General features: G+C 29.6%; 2 protein-coding genes and 2 pseudogenes across 5 annotated transcripts; 1 reads left to right on the forward strand and 3 right to left on the reverse strand.

Annotated features, from left to right (window-relative positions):
* Positions 1-1,023: 1,023 nt before the first annotated feature.
* Positions 1,024-4,879, reverse strand: LOC100806290 (uncharacterized). 4 transcript variants are annotated; one of them, NM_001254095.2, is given in 6 exon segments: positions 1,024-1,420; positions 1,722-1,788; positions 2,130-2,217; positions 2,831-3,033; positions 4,324-4,472; positions 4,662-4,728. In NM_001254095.2, coding segments are annotated over 5 exon segments (468 nt in total). In that variant the 5' UTR covers positions 4,380-4,472; positions 4,662-4,728; the 3' UTR covers positions 1,024-1,366.
* Positions 4,880-6,026: 1,147 nt separating this feature from the next.
* LOC100783325 (phospholipase D alpha 1-like) lies at positions 6,027-7,207 on the reverse strand (annotated as a pseudogene).
* LOC106798378 (phospholipase D alpha 1-like) lies at positions 6,027-9,346 on the reverse strand (annotated as a pseudogene).
* A 6,991-nt stretch (positions 9,347-16,337) lies between these two features.
* On the forward strand, positions 16,338-18,052 carry LOC100806821 (ethylene-responsive transcription factor SHINE 2). The gene is made up of 2 exons (XM_003522569.5): positions 16,338-16,676; positions 16,808-18,052. The coding sequence occupies exons 1-2, from the start codon at positions 16,597-16,599 to the stop codon at positions 17,304-17,306; spliced, it is 579 nt and encodes a 192-aa protein (XP_003522617.1). The 5' UTR covers positions 16,338-16,596; the 3' UTR covers positions 17,307-18,052.
* Positions 18,053-26,034: the final 7,982 nt, after the last annotated feature.

Raw genomic sequence — 26,034 nt, forward strand, 5'->3', positions numbered from 1 at the left:
TAAAAATCGTCATTAACCCCAGATGTTATAGACTTCGTCTTGGCAAAGTTTGAATTTACCATCCTGGGAGCTTTTAGAATTTGATGCAGTTCCTGAAGTTTATTTTCTTCATTTTGTCAACTGACAGTGCTTGTGTTTGTTTTCCCCTAAATTCTATTTAATTTGGGCAGGTTGTCCATCACGATCTTTTTATGTGGAAATTAATCTCCTCTTGCGTGAAACTATGACTACGCCACTTTAACAACTAAATCAAATTAAAACAAGATGAAACGTCAGAATTTAAAAGTGACACTCCTAGTCCTAAGTTAGAACGCATATAGATTCTGCTTCTGCTTGAGGTGGAATTTGACAGTATCCTTATTCCTTGGAACTTTGTTTTCTGAAATCTATACAAAATTAGAAAAGAGATGGTAGTCTTCTACTGAGGCAAGAAACAGATCCGTGTTCGCATGTTTTTTATGGTAGAATTTTACTTTCATGCTAATAAATTCATTTTCTCGTCTGTTATTATAAGTTTTTATTTATTGAATTGTTGCAAGCTCCTTTCATGACAAAAGCTGAAACCATAATACAAACTGCTATTACTTAATGTTTTTAGTTAATGTACAATTGAGAGTACTGTTTTTGCAGCATTCTCTAATTCCACTCAAATCGGATAAGAAATAACAAATGGCTCAAGAACATAAACAAGTCCTTCTGCTGATAAAACCTCTCGTGTTAGTTCTCAATATCAGCACTTAGGACAGAAGCTTGCATCAGGTGAAGCATGAAATTAACATGACATATATTTTTAATTTCCGTAATGATTTTAGTCATCTATTTTTTTTTATTGGTTTTAATTTTCATAATTTTTTTTTAAATAGTTCTACTTACCATTTATTAATGACGTGACATGTATCCAAACACGTCACCTTAAAATGGTTATTGACACGACACAATTAGATACATACCACTTCATCATTAGGTGATGATAAGGACCTTTTTTTTTATAAAAAATATGAGGACCTAACTCAATAAAACAAATTGGAGAACTAGAACTACGCTTAAATATATTTACAATAACTATAAACATATTCATATGTCCATGAATCACCTTAATCAGAGAATTACACAATTGATTACTCCCCAGGAATATATTTTTTATCAAAACACAAATTGGTGTAATATACTTAACGTAGAAATGACGCCCCAGAAAGAATAAATAAAACAAATTAGTTAAGAGTTTCCCCATTTAGCTTTAAAAATAAAATAAAGTTTCCCCATGTATGTACAACTATCCAGTGGGGATATAGTAGGAAGAACAAATTCTACCTCCCTCTCCCTCTCCCCTAAGAAATCTAAGAAGAAAAAAACCTGATTTGTCTGCTTAGTCATATAGGCCTTCCATCTCCCAAATATCAACAAGAAAATCAACCATTTCCTGTCAGGTATGATATTATAATCAGTTAGGGCTTAGGGGGCATGCATTTACTGATTCCCTTGTACATGAATATCAACAAAAAATAACCAAGTTATAATGCAAGAAAGAGAATAAATCTTCTCATGTTCAAATTTTATAAAACAAAGTCATGTGTTTGTCTCTAATATTTCTTTCTTGATAAACATTAAATGAGTGGGGCTTTATAAAAATTATTAAAGAGAGAAATAGATGCAAAACTTGTACATGACCTGTCATGTACATGGACACGAGAGGAGACATTCCAATGAATGCAAGAACTTACTCCAAGAGGAATTGGCCGGGGAAAAGGCTTGTTGGTCCCCATTAGACTCTCATAGGTGGCATTCCAACTGTAAAGCAAAAACTATAGAATTAGAACTTGACAAACATTTTGAAAAGTGACTTTGATCCCTGGATTGAATGCTATAGCTATAGACCAATTCCCTATTTGTATTGAAATTTGAAAATGCTCTTGCACCTGATCCGTGCATATCTTACTTACTGTGGAAGATTTTTATGGTCAAAACAATAAAATTCCCACTAATCAATGAAATAACAAGCACAGACCAAGGAACAACTGACCAAAGGAAAAAATCATGCAATACTATCAATCTGCCTTGCGAAATGTTCATTTTAGATTCTACAGCTCAATAGTTAAGACTCCCCGAAGAAAGCTTATATATTTATTTACCTTATTATAGGTTCTCCAACTTGTTTCTTATTCTCATGCCTTCTGTTTCCAACCCACTGTCGTCTCATCTGGTTCCAGAGAAGAAGACCTGCATACATTGCAATAATAATCAGCTGGAGATATGCAAGAAAATGTAAAAAATGCAAGAATGAAAGAAATATTCTAGAATAGATGCAGATCAAGGAAAATACTGGAAAGTAGTTTTTAACTTCAAGTTCCATAAATGGAAATTACACATGTAATTAAAGAGATTACATCAAGATGAAAGAAAACACAGTTTACAAGGTACAAAGAGAAAGGAGTAATATAACAAGACAATATGACAATCAGTGTCTGTGTAACCAACTTGCCTGAGGGAGAGACAAGAGAATGAAAGGAAAAAGAAAAGCATAAAGTGGCTGCTGCATTGCAGAACCAGTGTTAAAAGTGTGGAATTCAAGCTATTTCAGGGCAGTGGGATTGTAACTGTCCCTCCAGGGTCAAGATGTTGAATATGAAAAATCTATGACAATATTAAGATACCTGACAGTTAGCAAATAAGTCTGGCATGATTCTATTAACAGTTTGAGCAAGATTGTTTCCACATCAGAGAAAATGGCTACCAGGATGATACAAGATTACAAGCACCCTTTGATAACGTATGAGACTAACTAATAAGCCAACAGAGATAATAGATAAGCAGACTATAACAGAATACTTGCCATGATTGACATATTCAGAAGAATCAATCTGAATGTCAGCACTACTTTGAGGATCAGAAGGTATGCCAATTGATGAGATGCTTTTCTGGGACTGAAGTGCACTCTGATCTATTTCAAATGCGCTGCTGCTCCAAAAATCTTCTGATCTGTTGTCTTTATTTGTTGCATGGCCTTTTGGATTTGGGAAGCATCCCAGACAACCTCTGCTCTGTTGCAAAGCAGGTTTAACCACAAGCTTGATTAACACAAATTATTAACTATAATTAGCCTATGAGCTTGGATTAAAAGAAGACGATGTTGTGACAAAGAATTGCAGGAACCAGCAGTTCTTTTATAAGTTTGTTTTTAAATTATAAACTCTCTATGATAACTATTTCCTGCACATATAGATAAAAAGAAACAACCTCTCCCTACAGAATTTTAGGGTAAGAAATATGGAAAATGATAAAGGGACCTGCTATATATTGGAATGAACAAAAAGTTCACATGGGCAGCAAGAGAGAATAATCAAGGGGTTATCAATTAAGATAGAATCAATAAGCAAAGATAGAACAAAAAGCCAACCCAGGCTTATGATAAGAGGCCAGGAATATAACATCAGGTTCACCTTTAAAACCTTCAGAGATGCTCAGAAACAACTTCTTTGTCTTTTATTTCTATTTTATCCACCAAAATCCATGATATTTAGCAGAAAGATACATCTTATAAAATGGTAAGAAGATGTCTTCAATTTGAGCAACAATAAATTTCCTGAAACTAATTTCTCCTAATACTGAAAAGGTCCCAGTAATTGGGGCCTTATCTGTTCCATGGCAGAAAGCAGAAGAACAAAAGCAAGCATGGCAAAACAGTAAAAATGAACAACAAATTTCTTCGTGGAGCATCTTCTCGATTGAGTTAACAAGCAGCACCTAGAATACTATGAAACCCTATAGGGACAGAGAAATTCTATGCTTCATATTACCAGCATCAGAGGAATACAAGAGTAACAAACTGTAAAGCCCCATCAAGTTTCCCTGATCTCCAGATCTCACACTTGCTTAGAAAGCAAGCAAGTACAAACAAAGATTCCCATATATAATTTAAATAATTACTAAAAACTAGAGAGAAAGATCTAAAACTAAATTACCCAGAAGAGGCAAAACAGTATAAAAACATCAAACTTTCAGTTTCATATAATTAGAGAAGTATAAAATCAGCAACACCCCATCAACCAAGTGAAGCAACCATTTCAATGCTTTCCTTTGAGGCAAAGGCAAGTGATCTTACATCCCAATTTCTAAGTTCATTTTCTTCCCTTAAATTGTTCCAAAACCAAAGACCCAAAACTCACCGAGGAATCTGAGCAAACTACATATTTATTGAAGGGATCTCCTCACGGTTTAGTCAAATTGGGAAGAACATACAAGTATATTGATGTGAAAAATTCAATCTTTTATAATTTTTCTTTTCTGGGACCAATGAAACAAGGAGAGAGAGAACAAATAAGTTACCCCATGCAAGCGAGAATCTGACAGAACCAAGGTGGAACATATCCACAGATATGCATTTATGGAAGTCCGAGCAGAGATCTGTCACCTAAAATTCTGAATCCAGGACGAAGATCACTCAGGAACCTGCATGCACAATTTCATTCTTTCTTCTTTTTTAAAATGAAAATTGAAAAAGCAGAGAATCTCTTATCAGAATTTAATAAAGCAAAATAGTACTAACAAATAATAAACGGGGGGACAAAAGCCTTTATTCTAGTTGTTTGGTTCTTTGAATTAAGATAATAAATCAATAGTAAAAGATAAATATTGGAACAGAATCAACAAATTCAGTAAGAAACCTCAAATTCTGCCAGTTTGGTTACACAAGCGAACCATGGAGTGATTCAGAAAAGAAGCCTCAAAGATGACAATGACATGCACGAAGGGAAATTTCAGTGCCCCTTCCTGAAATCAAGGGTTTATTTTCAAATGCTTAGATAAGATGAATGGAATTTTGTGCTCTAGAATGGGAAATAGAGACGGTAAGCCAACAACATTCTTTTCTTTTCTTCAATTTTTCTTTCAGAATGTTTACGAGAATCTTTAAATCCATAATTAATTAGTTAAAGGCATTTTTTTATATAAAAAGTTATGAAAATCATAAATTTTTATATATTTTTTAAATTTATTTATCGACTTCTTAACTACTATCTTAAAATATTCATTAAAATATTTTTAATAAGAAATTTTGCGTTTTACTTTTCAATTCATTTTCATGAGACAATTCTGTGTACCCCTATTAGACCAAAATCTACTTGATTATGATATTATATAAATAAAAAATAAAAAATGTAAAATAACGCTTCCTACTCATAGGTAGTCAAGCTTTAAAATGAAAGAAATTAAGGAGGAAAGTTTAAATGGTATATGTTTAATTTTTATTTAAGTTTCGTTTAAAATTTGAGTATTATATATAAAAAATTCACTAAAAAACTATATATGATAAAACATATCTATGATCTAAAAAGAATACATTCTCATTGTAAAGTATTTGAAGTTTTCGTTAAGAGAGAAATTAAAAAAATAAATGTTAGTAAAATATTTAAAATAAATAAAAGAAAAAGAGAACTCTCTCAATATATGAATACATGGTTTTGATGATGTCAAAAAATAATCAAACAAAGTTACTTTCAATATTACTTAACAAACATTTAAAGGTTAAGCATTACTTCAAGATTAATACAAGTTGTTTCAACAAACAAACATTATTTCAAGATTAATTCAAGATCAAACTTTTGCCTCAAAATAAAGTGTTTCCAAGATACAAGGTTTTGGTAATCGATTACTAAAAGACAATTTTGAAAAACAATTTTTTAAAAGAATTTTAAATTTGAATTTTGAATCATGTAATCGATTACCAGATGTTTGTAATTGATTACCAGCAACAACACTTCAGAAAAACACTTTGAAAAGTCATGACCCTTCAAAATATAATCGTGTAATCAATTAGGATCTTCAATTTGTATCATGCACTCTAAAGGGGTGAAATCTTTCTGTTCATCTCACAAAGTGAGTTATAATCAAGAGATTGGTTGTCTTTTGAATTGAGAGAATTCAAAGTCTGTAAAGGGGATTTAAAGAGATAGTGAAAAATCTCAAGTGAGTTGTTTGAGGACTAGACATAGACATGAGAAGTGGCTGAACCAGTATAAATCGAGTTTGCATTTTATGTTTAAAAAACATAAGACGTTACATTTATTATTGTACCAATGGTAAGGATCCTTTTAAATAAGTTCTGATATCATCTTATGGATGTGCATTTGGACCTAACTCAATTCTAAAAACTAACTAATCTCTCACTTATATATTCTATCTTGATTTTATCTTTAATCAAAGTGGGGTTTGGGTTTTTTCGAATATCAATCCCAATTTCATATGCTTGCCAACCATGTGAACTCCTTACGAAATGGTTTTCAGTGTAGATAAAGTTTTTGGCACGTCGAATAGCATTTATATAAGCATCATGAATGCTTCTATCAGTGATGTTATCTTTCCCACTAACAAGGCCTAATTCAGCCGCGTCTTCGGGATCTTGGGGGAAGCCAGAAGCAGCACCACCATCAATGGATCTGAACAACTGAACATTCCATGTCTCATTTTCATTTGTTGTTGCCACCGTGGATCGAGGGACAAAGTACTCATCAAGCTTGCTTGAAGAGAATAGGAGCTGATTCCCAACCTGCTTCTCCCACCTTTGTTGAAAATTGAGCAAAACATCCCAAGCAACAGACCCTTCTAACATGCAATGAATGTCATGTCATGGCTCTCTTGGACTACCTTTCTTGATGGAAGCACCAGAGAAATTTGGCTGATGGAAATCATCTTTATGCACTGTATCCAAAGTTGAAAATAGAGGATGTTCCTGAATATCATATCTCCCATCACAAAGATCAATGCCACCTACAAAACTTAATATTGTTCTCTTTTGTCCTTGTTGTCCCGTAGCAGCACCAGCAACTTGGCTGTCAACAACTAGTCTTTTGGTGATGAGTGAACATTGTTGAAGTTTCAAAACCTTGCACTATGCTTTTCCCATCATCCGGGTTCCGTGGACACAAAACACAATTCACCTTTTTGTTTTTGAAGTAATCAGCAGTTTCTTGATCATGAGCTGCCATCAAGCCATTTTTCTTGAAATCTAGCACAGAGGTTCTGTCATCCCAAACAAGCATAAGAACCTTAACACCTTCCTCAGCTTTCATCTTGGGCAGTTCCCCAAGGGTGATTCTTGTTCTAGGCTTCATTGGGTCCCTAATCAAGGTTATTTCAGTGTACACAGACCAACCAGTTATATGTAAATAAAGTTCCTAGCACCCATAATGGCATTGTAAATATCCTCCCAACATTTCCTATATTACAAGGTTTTCCACTTGACAAGGAGATCCATGGCACAAAACCATCTAAGATTCTCGTCTAAAATCTGGAACCATCTGTCCACTAGGGCACGCAAAACTTGCTCAACTGGGACATAAGCTCTTCCAATTAGAGTTGCATCAATTGGATCTTTTTGTTTGACAGTGAATATAACATAGGAGATCAAATGGGCACAATATATGTGAAAGGTCTCATTCCATGTGGGATTGGAGGATTGATCATTTAACAGTTTAGTCCTTCCAACCCTTGCCTCATCTAAATCAACTGTTGCATAGAGACCCGTCTCGACAAACTGTGAAACATTATTACAAATTGAGATTTAGACTAATTAGCTAGAAGGAAATGTAATTAAGTATGGTGCTTAAAATAAAATGTCAAATAGCTTAAAGCAAAGTATGTCCAGAATATGAAGATACCTCGGGCTGGCATTAGCATTGACAGAGCAAACAACTCTTGAGTTGGGAAAGAAATCTCTTCCTCACGCTTCTACTTGTACCCTTGTTTACAAAATTTGAAACCAGACATGATCAAAAACGCAAATAAAACTTCAGATAATCCTCTTCACTAGAACAGATACTAGACTATATATTTGACACATACTGAAGTAGTTCATATTATGATGACGAATTTTTTAGAAATGAATTGTAACAACAAATTAATAAATATCAAACAACTATGCACGTACTTGGAATGCAAAGCTTATTGCTAAAGAAGCTTTAATCCATCTACATTAATTAAACCGGAAATAATTAAGTTGAGTTATTGTATATACAAGCATATAAGCATATAACTAGTTGAGTTTTTTTTTTTCAAAAAAAATTTAAAATTTATTGAATTTTAAAATAATTTAAATGTTAATTTATGATTGAATAATAATGTAAAATTATTTTATTAGCACATAGACATTAAACTTTTTTTTAATGGTTGAAATTAACTCTAAATTTTTTACAGACTAAATTCCACAAAGGAGGAATATAACCCGTAATTTCTGTTACAGATTGTTATTGAGTGTAAGTAAAGAGGAAGGAAAGGAAAATGACGAATATATACAATAAAAATACTAAATTTTCATTTTTTATTTGTGAGAAAAAAATAGGAAAAAGAATTTTTTTAAGACCTACAAGAAAAAAACTTACCTCCAAAGTGACATGAAATTGAGTGGTAGAAGATCTCTCTCTTTTTCATTTTTTTTCTAGTTTCATAAAAAATAATAGATTTTTGTAATATATCATATAAAGAATTCAAAAATACAGTAATAAATAATTTAATGTTAAGAAAAAATATTGAAGTAAAATTTTTATTTTTTAGACTAAATTTAATTTTTTAAAATTAGTATAAAAAAAATTCATGCCATTTTTCTTACTACTTCTATTAGGGAAAATTTTGTACTTTTTTCTTTCTTAATTATTTTCATACATTGAAATTACAGATTTTATTTTATTTTTATCCTCCTTATTTAATTTTTCCTTTTCACTTCTAATCTAAGCAGAGCATTAATATATATACTAGTCTGTAACTATATTGATAAAAGAATTGAACAGGAGAGGGAGTTTTTCAATTGAGGCACCTTGCAGCAGAGATTGAAATTCCACTCGTTAAGACTTGGTAATGTGTCGATCTCACGTATGATCACATCGAGCCTCCCGTGCAGCAAATGCCGCATTATGTTATTTACTATTAAGTTTGATCTCCCTTTCTGTTTTGTGGGAAAAAAGGAGTGCAATATATAATAAGCCAAGAGAAGAAGGATGCGACCATATCAACAGAATACATGCATGTTACAGATTTTATGAAATAGCTAAAATCAATGACACGCAACAATGCAAAAGAGAAATTAAAAATGTTCTTACATGGAAATGGAGGTTAAGGAGTGGAAAATGTAGACGATGGTACGGTCCTTAATCATAATGAAGGGCTCTTAATATAATGCATTTATATGCAGAGTATTGGAGATGATGGGTACTGAAAAGGAGGATATGATACATATTGTGTCTTAATTCTCAAGCAAGAGATATATACTGTGTATAAACATAACTTTGAAGAATAGAGATATTCTTTTGCGATTTCTCAACTTGGAATTAGTTCCCGCCTTAACATCCAAGGAATGAAGGAGGCTTAGGTTTCCATTGGACTATGATACACTATTCTAATGGGACCTGGATGGGTTGGAAACTTAGAATGTCTCAAACGTTGGATTTGGATGGATGTGTTGGAAATATATATTCCTAAGTCAAAAAGTATTTCAAGCATTGTAGCAAAAAGTTGACAACAGAGCATAACAGGCTGTGATTTTGCCATGCGTCTAACGTATTGAAACTCGAAAGGAGTCACAGTCACGAAAAGATCACACAAAATCTAGGCAGTGTCCTGCGTGAGAATGGGGAGCATCTGCAGCAAAACGATGTTAGTATTTACAAATGGCAACTAATGTTTGAATCATATTAATTGACTTGTAATTATTTTAACTTAATTAGTAGTTTTTTATTTAATTATATTAAATATTTGGAGGGAAAATTTTGTTATTTGTAATAGTCTCATGAACTTGGACATGATTGCTTTCCATTAAAAAAAAAAAAAAAAGAAGAACCACCCTGAATTCTCACGGAAATAATAACTTACCAGTAATTAAAAAGTAAGAACCAAAAAATAAGAAAGCTATGTGTAACTTGTAAGAGCATGCCATGTGAGAGCTTTTATAATGACCTTATAATACTTCACAGTTTTATCATCTTCATATTTCTTTTTTATTTACGACATTTTGTTTGGTTTGATTGAATTTGAACATAAAATTTAAAAATAAAAATACAAATAATTTGTTATTGGTTAAAAATCCAACTAAAACCACGTTGTTAAAATCACAATAATGGAAATATTTTATAATCGGTAAATAGTTAATTTATAATTATAAGTGCCTTTAAGTTTCTAGTATATACTTTTAATTTATACAGAGTGAACAAAAGACGAGCATGGCATAGAAAAAATTGATGCTCAATTTTGTAATCAATCATTAAAGACTTTGATAAATTAATTATTAGTTTTTAAATATTTTTTTTGTGAAAACAACTTGTTAGTTTTTATTTTTTACCAATTCATTGTTGTCCCAAGAAGTACGTATCGACAATTCTCAACATGATCGAGTAAGATGGGCTTAAAAAAGGTAAGTGCAAGCCCTAGAATATTGAAACTGTTTCTCAGATCTTAGATGAGGCCCCTCCTTCCTGCACCCAAAATCAAACCCCCATCCCATTAGCTAAGGCCAAGAACATTCTAATGTGTAGTTTTAAGACTCAAATTCCTGGTATTACAAGTAAGTTTCTGATGAAACCCCCAAATTATGGATCAATTTTTGGCATCTTTCAAAATTTAGGAATACGAAAAGGTGAAAAAAAAATATAAAATGGAATATGTTGCCACTATCAAAGCCCAAGTGATAAGTCAAGGAGGAAAGATTTATTTGATAAGAATCAAAATATTCAAATCAAGAACCAAAAGAGAACTTTTCTCACTTAACACAAACTAACTTCAAAATTAATCAAAAGTTCCTTACAAATGTGTTTAAGGTCTATTTATAATATCACTAATATTTAGTTTATCAACTTCAAATATAGCTACCTTAAGAGTCCCGTGTAGCAGCTGAGGCCTTTTGTTTTTATGCTATGATCTGTATCATAATAATCACACAGGGTAATCAAATTGAGTGAAATAAATTAAAATTCGAATTTTCACAAATTGTAGGAAACTTTTGAGGAATGGCTAAATAAAGCAGGGATGGCTTTGTTAAATGTGATGAAAATAATAAAGGGTCACATTTAAGTTGATAATGATGCATAGGGAGACATGGAAAGAGAATCTAGGGAGGGTTCTGTTTCAAGAAAGAGAAATGTGTTTTCAGAACATAAAACAAAATCCAGAATCAGTTCCCTTCTTGGCTTCTAAGGAGCACTTGCCTACTTGAAACGGAGAGTCCGTTTTGCCAAGGTAGGTGGCTTGTCCACGACCCAAGTAACCATTTTTTGCGTACGGAAGAATGCAGTTATTTGCGATTAATTGCAATTTCTTTCAATAATATACGGTCTTACTCAACTTAATTTTTTTAAAAAAGTAATATTTGTATTTAGTGGGTTACCTGTTTCACAAATATCTCTACAAACATATATATGAAATTAACCCTTCTAAGTAAAAGAGCTTAATTTATATGTAATTTGAGTGGAAAGATTTTTGTTAATTAATTAGAAATTATTTAATGTGCTTTTGAACATGTTATTATAAAATTAATAAGGATTAAATATGTTTTTTGTTCTTTAAAAATTTCGCAAAATTTACTTATTATCTTTTTAAAAAAATAGTATTTTTGTTCTTACATTTTTCTTCGTTAACATTATTGAAATATGATCATTAAAAAATAGCATAACTTATCACGTCATTAGCTAGCTTGATGTAGCAATCAAGTGTAAAGTTTTGCTTTTTTTTTTAACTACCATTTTAGGGCTTTTATCTTTTCATGAAATTCACTTTTAATTCTTCAACAACAATTTTTTTATTGGCTTTAGACCCTTGTCTTTTATGACCTGTTTGGAACAATGAAAAAAAATGAGGGAGTAAAAAAAAGTTTGAAATGTGAATTAGAGGAAAAGTAAAAGAAAAGAAAAAATTTAATTTTATTTCTAGCGGTCAACAGTCAACTGAGCAAATCTAGGAAGTTTTGCTTGGGCCTTATAAGCTTCCAAAATTGTTCCTTTCATTCTTCGATTCCTACACCAAAAAGCTTAAAACATCAAAATGAAATCCAAAACTAGCAAATTATCCTAATTCCATTTTTAGATTTCTATCTAAAAATGGCTTTAAATAAAAGAAAATTAAGATGATCACTTCTATATGTTCATGAAAATAGACTAAACTTTTTTTTCACTTTAAAAAAGATGTCCCTAAAAAGGTAAGCATAGAAGATGGTTATCAATTTTTAATGTAAAATAATTTTATATTATCATTTAATCATAAATTATTATATATGATAATTTCTATTCTAATTATTTTAAAAATTATATCAACAATAATTTTTTGTGACTTTACTACACTAACCATGTCATTAAACTCTTCAAATAAACTATTTCAATATCTAAAAATTTTAAACTGTTATTATTCTTCCTTGTAAAAAATTAAAGCTGTGATTAAAAAAATTGAAAAATTAATTTAGTAACAAATTATTTTTTTAAAAGATAAGTTTAGCATAACTGTTCACAAAAACAATAATTTTTTTTTTATGAATTTGATTGATGGCTAAAAATTTTAAATGACCAATAACGAACTGGGACTTTTCTCGAATATTAAAATGATAACATCCTACTCCAAATTTATTATTCTTGGCCCATATGCATTTTGTACGTCTCTACCGTCATTATCACATTATTTCAACAACAGTAAGTGAAATGGACTTCACATTAATAGAGGTTGAGACAAGATATATTTTTTTTTATAAATTTAAAATAAATAAAAAAACTAATGGAATTAAATTTCCATTTTTTAATAACATAGGGGAAAAAAGGGCCGGGCATTGAGGAAAAGTCCAAAATTTTGGCCCACCAATAAATTGACTGACCAATAGCTCCAATGATAAAGAGACATTTGGTTTTGTGTAAATAAATAGTCAACAATCATCAATAACCTTAGACTAGACCTATTCCTTTGCTAACTAACGCCAAAAAATGAAAATGACGAATTCAATTTCCATATTAATCACACTACCCTCACTCACGCTTCCGTTGCACATGATTATACCCATAAATGGTTCATTATGCCTTAAGCCACACGTATAGAGGAGGGTAAAAAGGGAAAAGCAAATAAACTCGTACAATTAATTTATGTCCTTTGACAGTACTCCAGTCTTAACGACTTTGAAAAAATAATCAGCTAATTGTTTTAGGGTTCCTTTTTTTTACCTTAAAAATCTATGCTTTTATCGAAAGGTCTTTTTTAAAAGCTATAATAATAATGTATTTTTTTAAGTTAAAAAACTCAAGAAAAAAACTGTTTTCCCTACTTTTCTTCATAAGTTAAAGAATAATATCTTTAAAATAATAAATCATAACTTTTTTTTTTATAATTTAAACAAAATGAATCTTTAATCATGTAATTAAGGAATATTGTAGCAAAAAAAATTGATTGTGACAAAACAAAATTATGTGAAAAATCAGCATTTTTTTTTATAAAGCATTTGTTAAAGTGTCGTTGCTAGCTAATTGACGATTTGATTTGTCTACAAAAGCTATTAAATTCAAAGGTTCATACCACATGGTTTATAAATAAAGATTGGCTTTTATATAACTCGGTTTTTTTACTTTTAGAATTAAAATTGAAGAAATAAAAAAAATGAGAGCATATAATGTGAAAACTCTTAATTATTGTAAGAAATCAAAATAATAAATGCACATATTTAAATTGTCAAGAATAAAATACATGTTTTTTTAAGTGATCACATTAACGTGATTAATAACTCACTTTTAATTTTAACTACTTATACATAATTATATAACTCAAATAATTAACATTTTTGTATCCTATGATAATTGTCATAAGACATATCTTATAAGAGATTGAGTTTGAATTTGATCGACCGATATAACATAAAACAAAAAGTATAACTCAAATATATTTCCTAAAGACATGGCCGGTTAAGAAAGTTACGAGAGCATTTCTTTTTATTAATTTTAACCATTCAATTATAATTTACTGGTTTATATTGATTTATAACTCATTTTTTTACAATAATCAATTGTCTTCAAAGTATATATAACTTTCATCTTAAATGTGAATCCTCCAATCCCATGGTTCAGAAAGTTTAATTCTATTGTTAATATTTAGAAGCCAGATGCCAATTTTTCTAATTTTTTTTTTATAATATATTATACAGAAGTTGAAAGTGATAGAAAAAGAGTGAGAAAGAAACATGTCATAAGACGAGTACTATAATATAAAAATAGAGAGAAAATTAAGCATTTATGTTGTAAAAGTTGTATATATGAAACTAGTATGGTACTCGTGCTATTGCACAAGGCTGCATTGATTTTTATATAAATTTTAAAATTATTTATTTATATAATATAATTCAAAAGGAATATTATTACATTTTTATAAATGTTTTGTAATATTATTTTGGCTAAACATAATTATTCTATATATAATAATAAAACAACCGAATAGTTTAATATAAAATATTGGATAGTTTTTATGCAAAATACTAAAGTAAGAAAAAAAATTAAAAGATAAGTAATTTTCAAGATAAAATACATGTTTAAGATAATAAAAAAACTAAGGAACTAAAATTAGTATAAAAAAAAGTTTAAGAACTAAAAATAAAAATCCTAAAAAAATTTTGGGATTAAAAAGACAATAAATCCATATTAATTTCTGTAAGACATAGTTGTAAAAATTAGGGATTAAAAACTAGTTTATTTATGATGATATTGAAGAAATAATTTAAAATTATTTTCCAATAAAAATATATTTATTATGTATTTATGTATACTTTTTTAAATTTCATATAAATTAATAGAATTATTTTATATTAAATTATTAAAAATAGAAACAAGATATTACTCTTCTAGTACATAAATTAATAGATATGTAAACTCTTTTTATTTATGGAATTATTAAAAAAATAGTTACATTTAATTTCACAATGCATACTTTTAAATAAAATATTAGTATTTGTTTATATAAATAATAATATATTTTACTCACTGCCACAGAACCAGGCACATTAGTATATTAATTTTTTTTAACACAATTTATACAGCTTAATTAGTTTTTTTAGTTTTATCATTATATATATATATATATATATATATATATATATATATATATATATATATATATATATATATATATATATGTATGTATACATTACTATGCATATAAATAAAATATTATTCAGTAGTGTAAACACTATAGAATGTATTTAACGCAACTAGTATTCAAATGAAAGTTTCCCTCACATTGCTTTCACATTTTTGCCTTGGAACGCATGAAATGTCTGTCAAACGTGATACAAACGACTATCCAAACAGAGACTTGTTAAGAAGGTGAAAAAATGGTAAATTGGTTGACCGGGAAAACTTATCATCATGAAACTATACGTAGCAATTAACTAGCTAAACTTTCTATTTATTCTTATTCTTATAGTAATAAAAGTAGTAAATAGAATATAAGAAGTTTAGTTTAATCGTTTAAGCACTGTGGCGGGGATAAATGTTAAAAAAACAATAAAAGTTATTTGTTAAAGCATAAAAGCTTTAAACATGATATAGATAAATATAAATATATTATTTATAATGAATTTGACCGTGTTACTTTGTCTTAGACATGACAAAGAAGTCACATCTCCAATGATGTGAAATATTTATTTTCATCAAGTACGAATATGAATATAGATATTAAAAAAAAACTTTAAGAACCAAAATTAGCCTTTTTTAGAGAATGAAGAGATCAAATTGAAAGAAAAATATTTTAAAAGAATTAAAACTAATCATTTTAAATGTTAAAGGATGAAAAACAATAAATAAATAAATTATGAAGTCTAAAATCAAAACAAACTTATTCTATAAAGAAAAAATAATTATGTATGAACAGCATAAAAATTTACATAATTATTTTATTATAATTTATATAATAAATTTATTGATTTATAAAATAATTATTTTAAAATAATTTAAATAAATAATAATTTGTGATGATTAAAAACATTTTCCACTTAGATAGAATTCACGTGATGAGTAGGGACTTTTGATCGCTTTCACAGTTTCACGTAAACCGCTCCCCTTGCTAGCTCTAGACTTAATATGGAAGATGTCCGCAGGTTAGTCTTAGCTGAAAAGGTGAAATTACAGTCTTTTTTTGGGTTTATTTTTTTCACATTCCGTGTTGCAAAAGAAGCTAACCACTCTCTCCAAGTTTTTCAACGTGTGGATGGAAAGAAAATTGTAGAGAAAAAGAATGGAGCACAGCTTGTGATGCTGTAATATTTGTGGGCAGAAGGAGCCCTACCCGCTTCTCATCATTTATTTCAGTTGTTAAGAAGCCATGGATTGATTTATCAAACTTGTGCAGGTAGAAACTTTTATTGCATGTGTACTGTTTTCACTTCCACTTTCCGTCCATTCCTCACCGACAACCCATATAAATTTCGTTATGCAAACACTTTCACTTGCACACACTTGACGTTTGTACCTCAAATACCCCCTATTAATTCCCTTCACCCTCCCCCTCGTACTTCTCCAACTCTCTTCTTTTTTATTTTACACACTTCTCTCTCTCTCTCTCTAATCAACATTATTCACTAATTTCTCACGCGCCATTAACAAAGATATGGTACAAGCAAAGAAGTTCAGAGGAGTCAGGCAACGCCAGTGGGGCTCCTGGGTGTCAGAAATTCGCCACCCTTTACTGTAATCATCTCATTAACTAATGCAACTCACACAATGCTGCTTCTTTCATACATCATTGTTGCATTACATACACATATATATAAATTAACTTTTCCTTTTTTTTTTTATTTACTTTTGTTGGGTACATGCAGGAAGAGAAGGGTGTGGCTAGGGACATTTGAGACAGCTGAGGCAGCAGCAAGGGCATATGACCAAGCAGCCATTTTGATGAATGGTCAGAATGCAAAGACCAATTTCCCCACCTCAAAGAACCAAGCTGAAGCTGATCATGACAACAACAACACTTTCTTATCTCCAAAAGCTCTTTCAGAACTACTCAGCACAAAGCTGAGAAAGTACTGCAAAGACCCTGCTCCTTCCCTCACTTGCCTGAGGCTAGATGCTGATAATTCCCACATTGGAGTGTGGCAAAAAGGGGCAGGACCACATTCTGGCTCCAACTGGGTCATGAGGGTAGAGCTTGGAAAGAAACAAATTATAACCGAGGGTGAGTCAACGGGGTCACCCCAAAGTACTAATATTGGTGCTGTTGAAAATAATGAAGTAGAAGTAGAAGTAGAAGTAGAAGAAGAAGAAGAAGAGGATAGAGTGGCTTTGCAGATGATTGAAGAACTACTCAATTGGAACTAGAAGAAGAAATTAAAAAGGCGAATCTTAATCCCTGTCATATATAGTTCTTGAATAGTAATCCCTTTTTCATGCTATATATATATATCCTTTTCAATTCGTTTACTTTTGTGTTTTCTGTAAAAATATATGTTTGTCAAAGTGCTGATATCTATATATGTGATGATGGCCAGTTTGATAGTTACTTATATAATACACTTTTTTAAAAATATTGTGATTGGTGGTAATTAAGCATCAGAAGTTGGATCAAACTAGGAACAAGGAAAAGGAAATTTGTATGTCAACTTTTATTATTCCTTCCAAGTAAAGCAACGCCGGGGAAAGAATCAGCCACAGGTTACTTCCAAACCATATATATATATATATATATATTCCTGTAGACATGCATGGCTTAACAGGTTACTTCCCATTCATAATTGAAGCAATTATTGTAAGAATTCTACTTTCAAAACCGCAACATATATATCTCTCTTCTGAGTCCTGATCCTTCAGCACCGCCTATGTTTTTTCCTCTTTGAGCTTAGTAGATATATATGTCTGCCTCTTTCCTAAACCCATCATGTTACTGTACCCTGTATCTTATATTATCTGTAGGTGTTTATACTAAGTGATGAAATATAGATACAGCTGTATTATCAGACATTAATATGTAATATTTCTTTTTATCTTTTTTCTTTCTATCACAGTTCACATCGTCTCATATATTCATCTATTATATTATCTATTCAGCAAAAAAAAAAAATTATTTACACTTACCATCTTTATTCTTTTTCTTTTCTTCTCTAAGTTTTCGAACAGAATTCAGTGTTCATCAATTTTTTTTCATGATTTAACTATTTAAGTGTTAATAAAGCTTTTATATATAGAAGTATTTTTTATATCATCACTCATTATACTTCGGGTTTAATGTTTAGTGTACCCTGAATGTAGATAAATAGACAATTAGCGTGGTTTCTTCTACGAAGTTATTTTAAGAAGTGATGAAATAGTACTGTCCGATTGGATATTCGTTTTGAACGAACTTTTGGGTGTTGAACATATTTTTAGAAATGATAATAAGTGATTTTCGTCTTCAAAAATGAAATTCGTTGTCACTAATTAAAGTTTTTGAAAATATTAATAAAATTTCAAAAAGGCTCAGAAAGTATATTTTATTTATTACTTTAGTATTGTCATTGAAAGACTCTCGTTAGAATTAACATTTGTGCCAATACGGGATGCTATTTAGTTACGTGTATAGTCGTAACGATCCACACATGACACATGACATACTATAACTAATGATGTACACATAGATGACATGTAATGTTTAATTATTGTCATTTTGATCCTTAAGCCAACTATCACTTGTATAATGTTAACTGTTAGATAGGTGTTTCATATAAGTATAAACATTAATTTTAATAAAATTCTTTTAACAAGAACTAAAGTGACATATGAATTGCACTTTCAATTTTTTTTTTAATATTTTCAAGAACCTAAATGACAATGAATTATATATTGAAGATTAAAGTGTGATTGTTTATCCTTTTAGATACATACAATAAATTTATTGATTTTTATAATAATTATTTTAAAAACTATATCAATGATAATTTTTTATGATAATGTAAATTTGTTTTATTGACATCAAAAATGTATATTATCAAGTTGAAAAAAATAGACTTGATTATTATAGAAACTTAATACCTATTTTTCATAAAAAAGTAATAAAAATAAATTTAAATAATTTCTAATATATTATAAATTGTTAAAATATTCTAATATAATTTTCACCATATAGATAAATTATTGGCATCTAAATTATTTTTAATTTGGTCTATAGACTATAATTTTTTCTATATTCTTCTACTTTAAGCTATAAAGTCGCCCTCCATGTTATCTATTCCTTCTTGAGGTTCTCTATGTGTTCCCTACAGGTACACGAACTATCTAAACCTAGATTTTTTTTTTCTACAATAGATGTTATGTCAACTTTCTTTCAAACACATTTATTTCTAATGTTATCAAATATATCTAATTATCCCATGTAACATTCTCATATATATCAAATACATTAAATTTACTTCACCAAAAAAGTATACTTTAAATTTATTCTCTTGTTGATTTTTTACCTACGTACTAACACATAGTTTTATACAACACATTTGTACAGAAAATTTATTTCCTTCCTTGAGTGGTACCACTTTTGCACATATAACACTAGGAACGTACCCTCCTTGATTGATTTCATCTGCACCTTACTTAAATTTTGTATTTTATATTGCCATCAATTAATTTTCCTTCATTCTAAAATTTATAGAAGAGTCATAAACTATATTAACTAAAACTCAGATAAATAAATACTCCCTCCATTAGAAAATTATTATTATTTTAGTAAAAAAAAAGTATTTCAATTTATTTATTGATATAAAAAATTAACTTTTTCCTTCTTTTTCTTTAAGAAGTGCTTGTTGAAGGGAAATTTTGCACACACTATATGCACCATTGAATATGAGGAGGGGGGAAAGGCCAAAAAGGGAAGCGAGGCAGAACTGCATACAAATCATATATATATATATATATATAATAGCAAGGTATGATGGTCCATAATCTAAGGCTACAAATATTTTCAAGTTTATATTTTATTAACTTATTATGAAAATAAAGTTAATAATAAAAAACTTACACACATAGAACTCACCAAGCGGAAATATACACACCAGGACAATCAGTTCTCAATCTCAATGTACTTTAAAACTTGGTATAGTTTGGTCGTTTTGCATGTTACTTTCCCCTGTCCAGCCCTTTCAAATAATAACTATTGCCTTTTTCTTCATCCATGGTAGATAAACTTCCCTCAAAATTGCTAAACCAAACCTCGGAGATAAGGAATGTTGAACACAATTGGATACCCTAAGCATAGGCATGCTGATGTATTTTATCATACATATATAGCTCTAATGTAGAGTGAAGAAGATTATTGCCGCAAAAATATCTACTCTTTAATTAACCGTGTATATGCTAGTATGAAAAAAAAAATTAAGGACTTGATATTCTGTGAGGACTAAGCTACGGCCTCATCTGATCTCAAAATATGACAATTAAATGAAAATTTCCACAAACAACATTAGGGATTTTACTAATTTAACTTGAAATCAATGATCACATTATCAAATTTGCATTGAGATAGGATATAGATGATGTGATCAAAAAAGAAAAGTGAAATAAAAAAAAAAGTTAAGGTAAAAATAGGTTGAATGGTAAATATTTTCCATTTGCAAACCTGTCCTCATGTCACTAGATTTAGAAGAAAAAAGATTAAGTCATTCACCTATACTTGATCTGTAATCACATGCATAGATTGTACATGTTTATGAATGAAAGTTCGTACGACAACAATAAAAATTCGACTATGAAAATAATAGAAAACTTTTCAACTATAAAATCGCATGCCAGACTCCATTTTTGTCTAAAGTAACTGTGAGACCGATTACATTATTGTATCTTAACTTCCAAGTTGAGCTATAATGGAATGGCTGTGGAGCTTTGCAAATTATGAGTATTGGTCACTCAACTTATGTTAGAACAAAGGAGAATGTGGATGAAAGTTTAAAAAAAAGAAAAAAAAAAAAAGACTTTAAATCCCACATCGTTCAGGATAAACACTTGAATATTATTTCACTCCCTATATATAGAGAGTTTTTTTCTTCATTTTTCTTTGCCCCAGTTGAAAAGCATTTCCTCAACTTTACTTTCTCCCTCTCATATTTATTTCACCCGATGCATTTCCGGCAAACTTCTCCCTCTTTCTTTCTGTCGCTCTAAAAATTTTGGTTGACTATAAGAGTGACTTTTTAAGTCATAATTTCGGTAATAGTGACTTTTCAAGTCATACTTTTCGGTTGACTATTAGAGTGACTTTTCAAGTCATATTTTCGGTTGGCTGTTAGAGTGACTTTTCAAGTCATATTTTCGGGTGGCTTTAGAGTGACTTTTCAAGTCATACAAGAGGGTGTAATTTTAGAAAAGGTCCCCTCAGTTCAGTGGGAATCTTATACAGTGATCTGGACTGTTTTATCTTGGGGATGTCGTGGTTGATAGTCTGCTTGCACAATTTTTTTGGCAGTGCCACGAAACGTCTTAAAGAAAGCGACATTGTCCGTGACTCAGCCAGTAATTTTTTCGGTTTACCATAAATTATTGTTACAACAACTTATATAAAATTGTCATTTAATTTTTAAAATGATCAAACCTTTATCATTTTAATCTATACTTATAATTTTAGAAACTAAAATAAATATTATTTAATAATGCCAATAGTTAACATGACAGTTATTTAATAACTTCACGTATCAAAACGATTTTTATATTTTCAAAGATTAAATTAATCGATGTTCATCATTTTGTTGAACACTAATTTGATTTGATATATTATATCACTTTTTTAAGTAACATGAATGGAAGCTACTGGCTAGCCAGCATCTAATTTCTGTGGCCTACATCTGGTAGAAGTTAGCAACGATAGATGACACGAATTCTACTATGTCATAAAGAAGAAATTGACATAAAGGAAGAGATGACACAAGTTGCTGGTTGATTAATAAATGCTCCATGCATCAAGGAGCAAAGTAGCAAGCGTACTGTTGTCATTAGTAGGATATAAGAACCTTTTTTATTATTTGGGGTTAAATTCCAAGGCACAAATGCGTTCAACACGACAAATAAAAATAAATAAATACTAATAAGTGTTCTGATGGTATTAGTAAAAAAATTAAAAGTAGAAATATTTTTATTAGAATATAAAAAAATTACATTATTTATAATATTTTTTTATATTTTTCTATGATTTGCAATTAATTTTGTTAAAAAAAATTTAACTAATAACTTAAAAATACCGATTATGAAGATGCTAAAAAATAGAAAGAAAGAGTTGAAGATGGCTTGAATAGTCATCATGCTACAGTGTATAGTAATGTCCTTAATTTATGGTTGTGGAAATGAAGATACACCTCACCTCAACAATGTGTTCATGCACTTTTGTGGGGAAATATCTTGAAAACACCGATTATGAAGATGCTAAAAAAAATAGGAAAAACAAAAGAAAGAAAAAGAGTTGAAGACGCCTTGAATAGTCATCATGCTATAGTGTATAGTAATGTCCTTAATTTATGGTTGTGGAAATGAAGATACACGTCACCTCAACAATGTGTTCATGTACTTTTGTGGGGGAACTCTTGAAGAATTAATTTCGCACAAGTTTAGTAGGTGACCGTACAACACAGTTTTGGAGGCCCCTTTCAATTTGCAAATTGAACAGGGATGATGTTTGTCAACTGAAAGTGGTGGCTTTTCTTCTCAAGAACACAAGCTGCCAAAACCACACATAGGCTTTCGCTAATTAATCTATTTTCCCATAAATAAGAGACTAATCAATACCGTTCTCTAATATGTGCTCATATAACTTTATAGTAGGCTTTGTCACCCATTGTTCAGTATTAATAAATTAATTTCCAATAGTTTTGTTTAATCTGGAATATTTCTTTAATCAAAAGTTGAAGATTAATCTTTTGGCATGTCATAGTTCATTTAAGAAATTAATTTATCTAAACATATATCTTTCAAATATACGAATCTAAAGATAAGATTTCTGACCATGTGCATGAATGTCAATCATATCACACAGTTAATTTCCAAGATAAATGAATCTACAAATAGAAGGAGGTTCCGCAGCAACCAGTTGTACTATGATATATATTTTTATAGATAAAATGTAAAGTTCTTATATTTGTATCAATATTTGTGCAGATACATTCAAATATGGTCGGACACAATATTAAAGTCAAGTCGAAATATAGAAGGAGCAAGTTAAACTAAAAATTTCTCAAGTAAATTTTCCTCCGGATGAAGGGCTCTAGATTCTAGAGTGTTTCTGAACTACAGAGCAAGAATCAAACACCTCTGATTCAGCTACAACGTGTGTCTGTGTTTTGATTCAAAGTGCCTACCTCTGTAAACGCTAATGTTACCCAACGATTATTGGAGACATTTTTTAACATAATAATTAGATAGTGTATGAATTTTATTAAGGTTAAATTAATGTGTAAGTTTCTATAATCTATCTCATCAAACTTTTAAATAGGTCCCTCTAATTTAAAATATTTATGTAAGTTCTTGTATTTTTAAAATAAACTTAATTATAACATACTAACAGTATAATTTTTTTTTACTCCATCATTCAATCATACATTATCATAAAAAGAAAGATTATTAGCTTTGGTAGGATTTACTTTAAAAAATCATATTTATGTTGATTTTTATTTGATTAGTTGTATAGAAAAATTTACACTACAATGCATCAAAATTATTATTATTAATTTTTTAAATTCGATCTTAGGCACTCCTTGTGCTAGTAGAGGCATCTTTCAATAAAAAAAATTGCTTATAAAAAAATCTTTTAAAACTTTGTAATTAAGTTCTTGAAAACTAACTGTTAAAAACATTAGATGATACTAATTGGCTTTTTCTGATGTTTATGTTGATTAGAGATCTGTCAGAGAAAGATAACTTAAGGATCTATGGCTTGTATTTCTTGCCAAGCTTTACATTTGGTCTACTATCTTTCCACAGCCCTACAAAGGTTTTGCACGTAAACATAGGAACACATATTATGGTTGTTTTGAATGGACACGCATTCTAATGTACATTTTGTGAGAAATTTCTATTTGAAGTTTTTGCATCAAAGGCCGTCTAAGAACACCTCAACCAACAAATAAACATACACTAATTGATGTCATTTCCAACTAATCTATTATTCTATCTTAAACTTAGTCTAAAAACTTTTGAGCCTTAACGATTCAAGAAAATATTTTTTAGCTTTGTTTCCTAATTTTATTTTTAATTACAAAAGTGTCACTTTATCTTTTTATTTTTTGAAGAAAAAAAAATTGTATAGAAAAGGCTAAAACTAGGGGTGTTTGTGGGCTGATTCGGATCAATTTTGATCAAATTCAAGATCCAACCCAATCAAATTTGATTGGTTTGGTTCGGTTAGATTTTCAGAATTTTTTGAAATCCAACCCAATTTATTCATGAACGATTTGGTTCGGTCCAGACTAACGCATTACCCATTTAAATTTGATTTTTTTTTTCTTAAAACTACTATTTTATATCATGATTAATTCAAATATCCAATACAATTAACACAATATTATCAAATGAAAGTAGTAAAATTGATTCATTTAATACCATCAACATAATATTCTAAAATAAACTAATACAAATTAAAACAAAATATTCTTCAACGAGATTTATTATAATAGTCTGAATCACAATTATTTCCTATAAGTTAATTTATTGCCGTAAGTTTTGTTGTAACCATATTTGCTACAACCAGATTTGTTACAATTAAATTTGCTGAAACAAATGAACAAAACATGATCTATTAATATCATAAACATAACATAAAAAATAAATATGAAAAAAAAGTGAAACAAATAACAATGTATCTGAAAGTAATCTTAAGAAGTTTCAACATGAATAGTCCTAACACTTAGAATTTCAATATTAGCCGCATTTAAAGTCAAACCAAACAACTCTAAAAAATTTGACTAGTTTTGACCGATTTGGTTCAATTTTGATCAGACATATTAATCTAAACCCATGACCCAACCCACACATGAATAATTTTGATCAGTTTCATTCGATTCTGATCCAAATATATAAATGATCAAACCTAAATTATTTATATGGATTTGGATTAATTTAAATTCACATATAAGATAACCTGTACCATGAATACCATTAGCTAAAATAGAAAAAAGAATTCAAAATCTAAACCACTTGGCACCGGCTACAAGCCATCTTTTCAATCCTTCAATGTGCATTGTTCATAATCTTTTATTTATGTTTGAAGCTTATAGTTAAAATAAAAAACAAACAAAAAAATATTTTTTTTATCAAATCAAGAAATCCCAAAATTTTCAATGTAAAAAATGTATTCATGACAACCAACCTTTTGACGTTGCCAGAAAATCTAAACCGCATGGTACCAACTATAGGTCATCTTTTCAGTCCTTCTATGTGCTCTGTCCACAATCTTCTAATTATGTTTGAGGCTTAGAGTTAAAATAAAAATATTTTCTTAAATCAAAGAATTCTTAAATTTTCGATGTAAAAATGTTGTATTAATGAGAACTAACCTTTTTTGCCTTTGCCAGAAAATCTAAACCATATTGCACCAACTATGAACCATCTTTTCAGTTCAACGAGCACTGTCTATAACTTTTATTTATGTTTGAGGCTTAGAGCCCAAAACAATAAATTGACTTGTGTATATTAATTTATTTAGTTTGGATAATTTTTGTTAACAAATATTTGTGAGAAAAAAATGAAAGTAGTAAAATAAGTCAAACTTCTCTCATAAATTAAAATCAACTTACGTACCTCAATTTTGTTAAAAGTTTCCTCTTTTAACCTTTTTTTTCTCCATAAAATGCATAAAAATTATTAACATATATTAAATTAAAGTATTATTGTAAAGACTAAGAAACAAATTCTAACTAAATCAAACATGTAAAATCAATGTAGCCATCACCTAATTAGAGATAAAATTAGACCTAAATTTAATGGATAATTACAAAAAAAAATCACAAAATTAGATATCAAATATAATGGATAATATCAATGTTGCCATCATCTAATTAGATACAACTATCGCATAACCTTTTACTAGAATTTGATAAATCCAACA

Source organism: Glycine max, chromosome 4, assembly GCF_000004515.6.
Source record: "Glycine max cultivar Williams 82 chromosome 4, Glycine_max_v4.0, whole genome shotgun sequence".
In the NCBI taxonomy this organism is placed as follows: domain Eukaryota; kingdom Viridiplantae; phylum Streptophyta; class Magnoliopsida; order Fabales; family Fabaceae; genus Glycine; species Glycine max.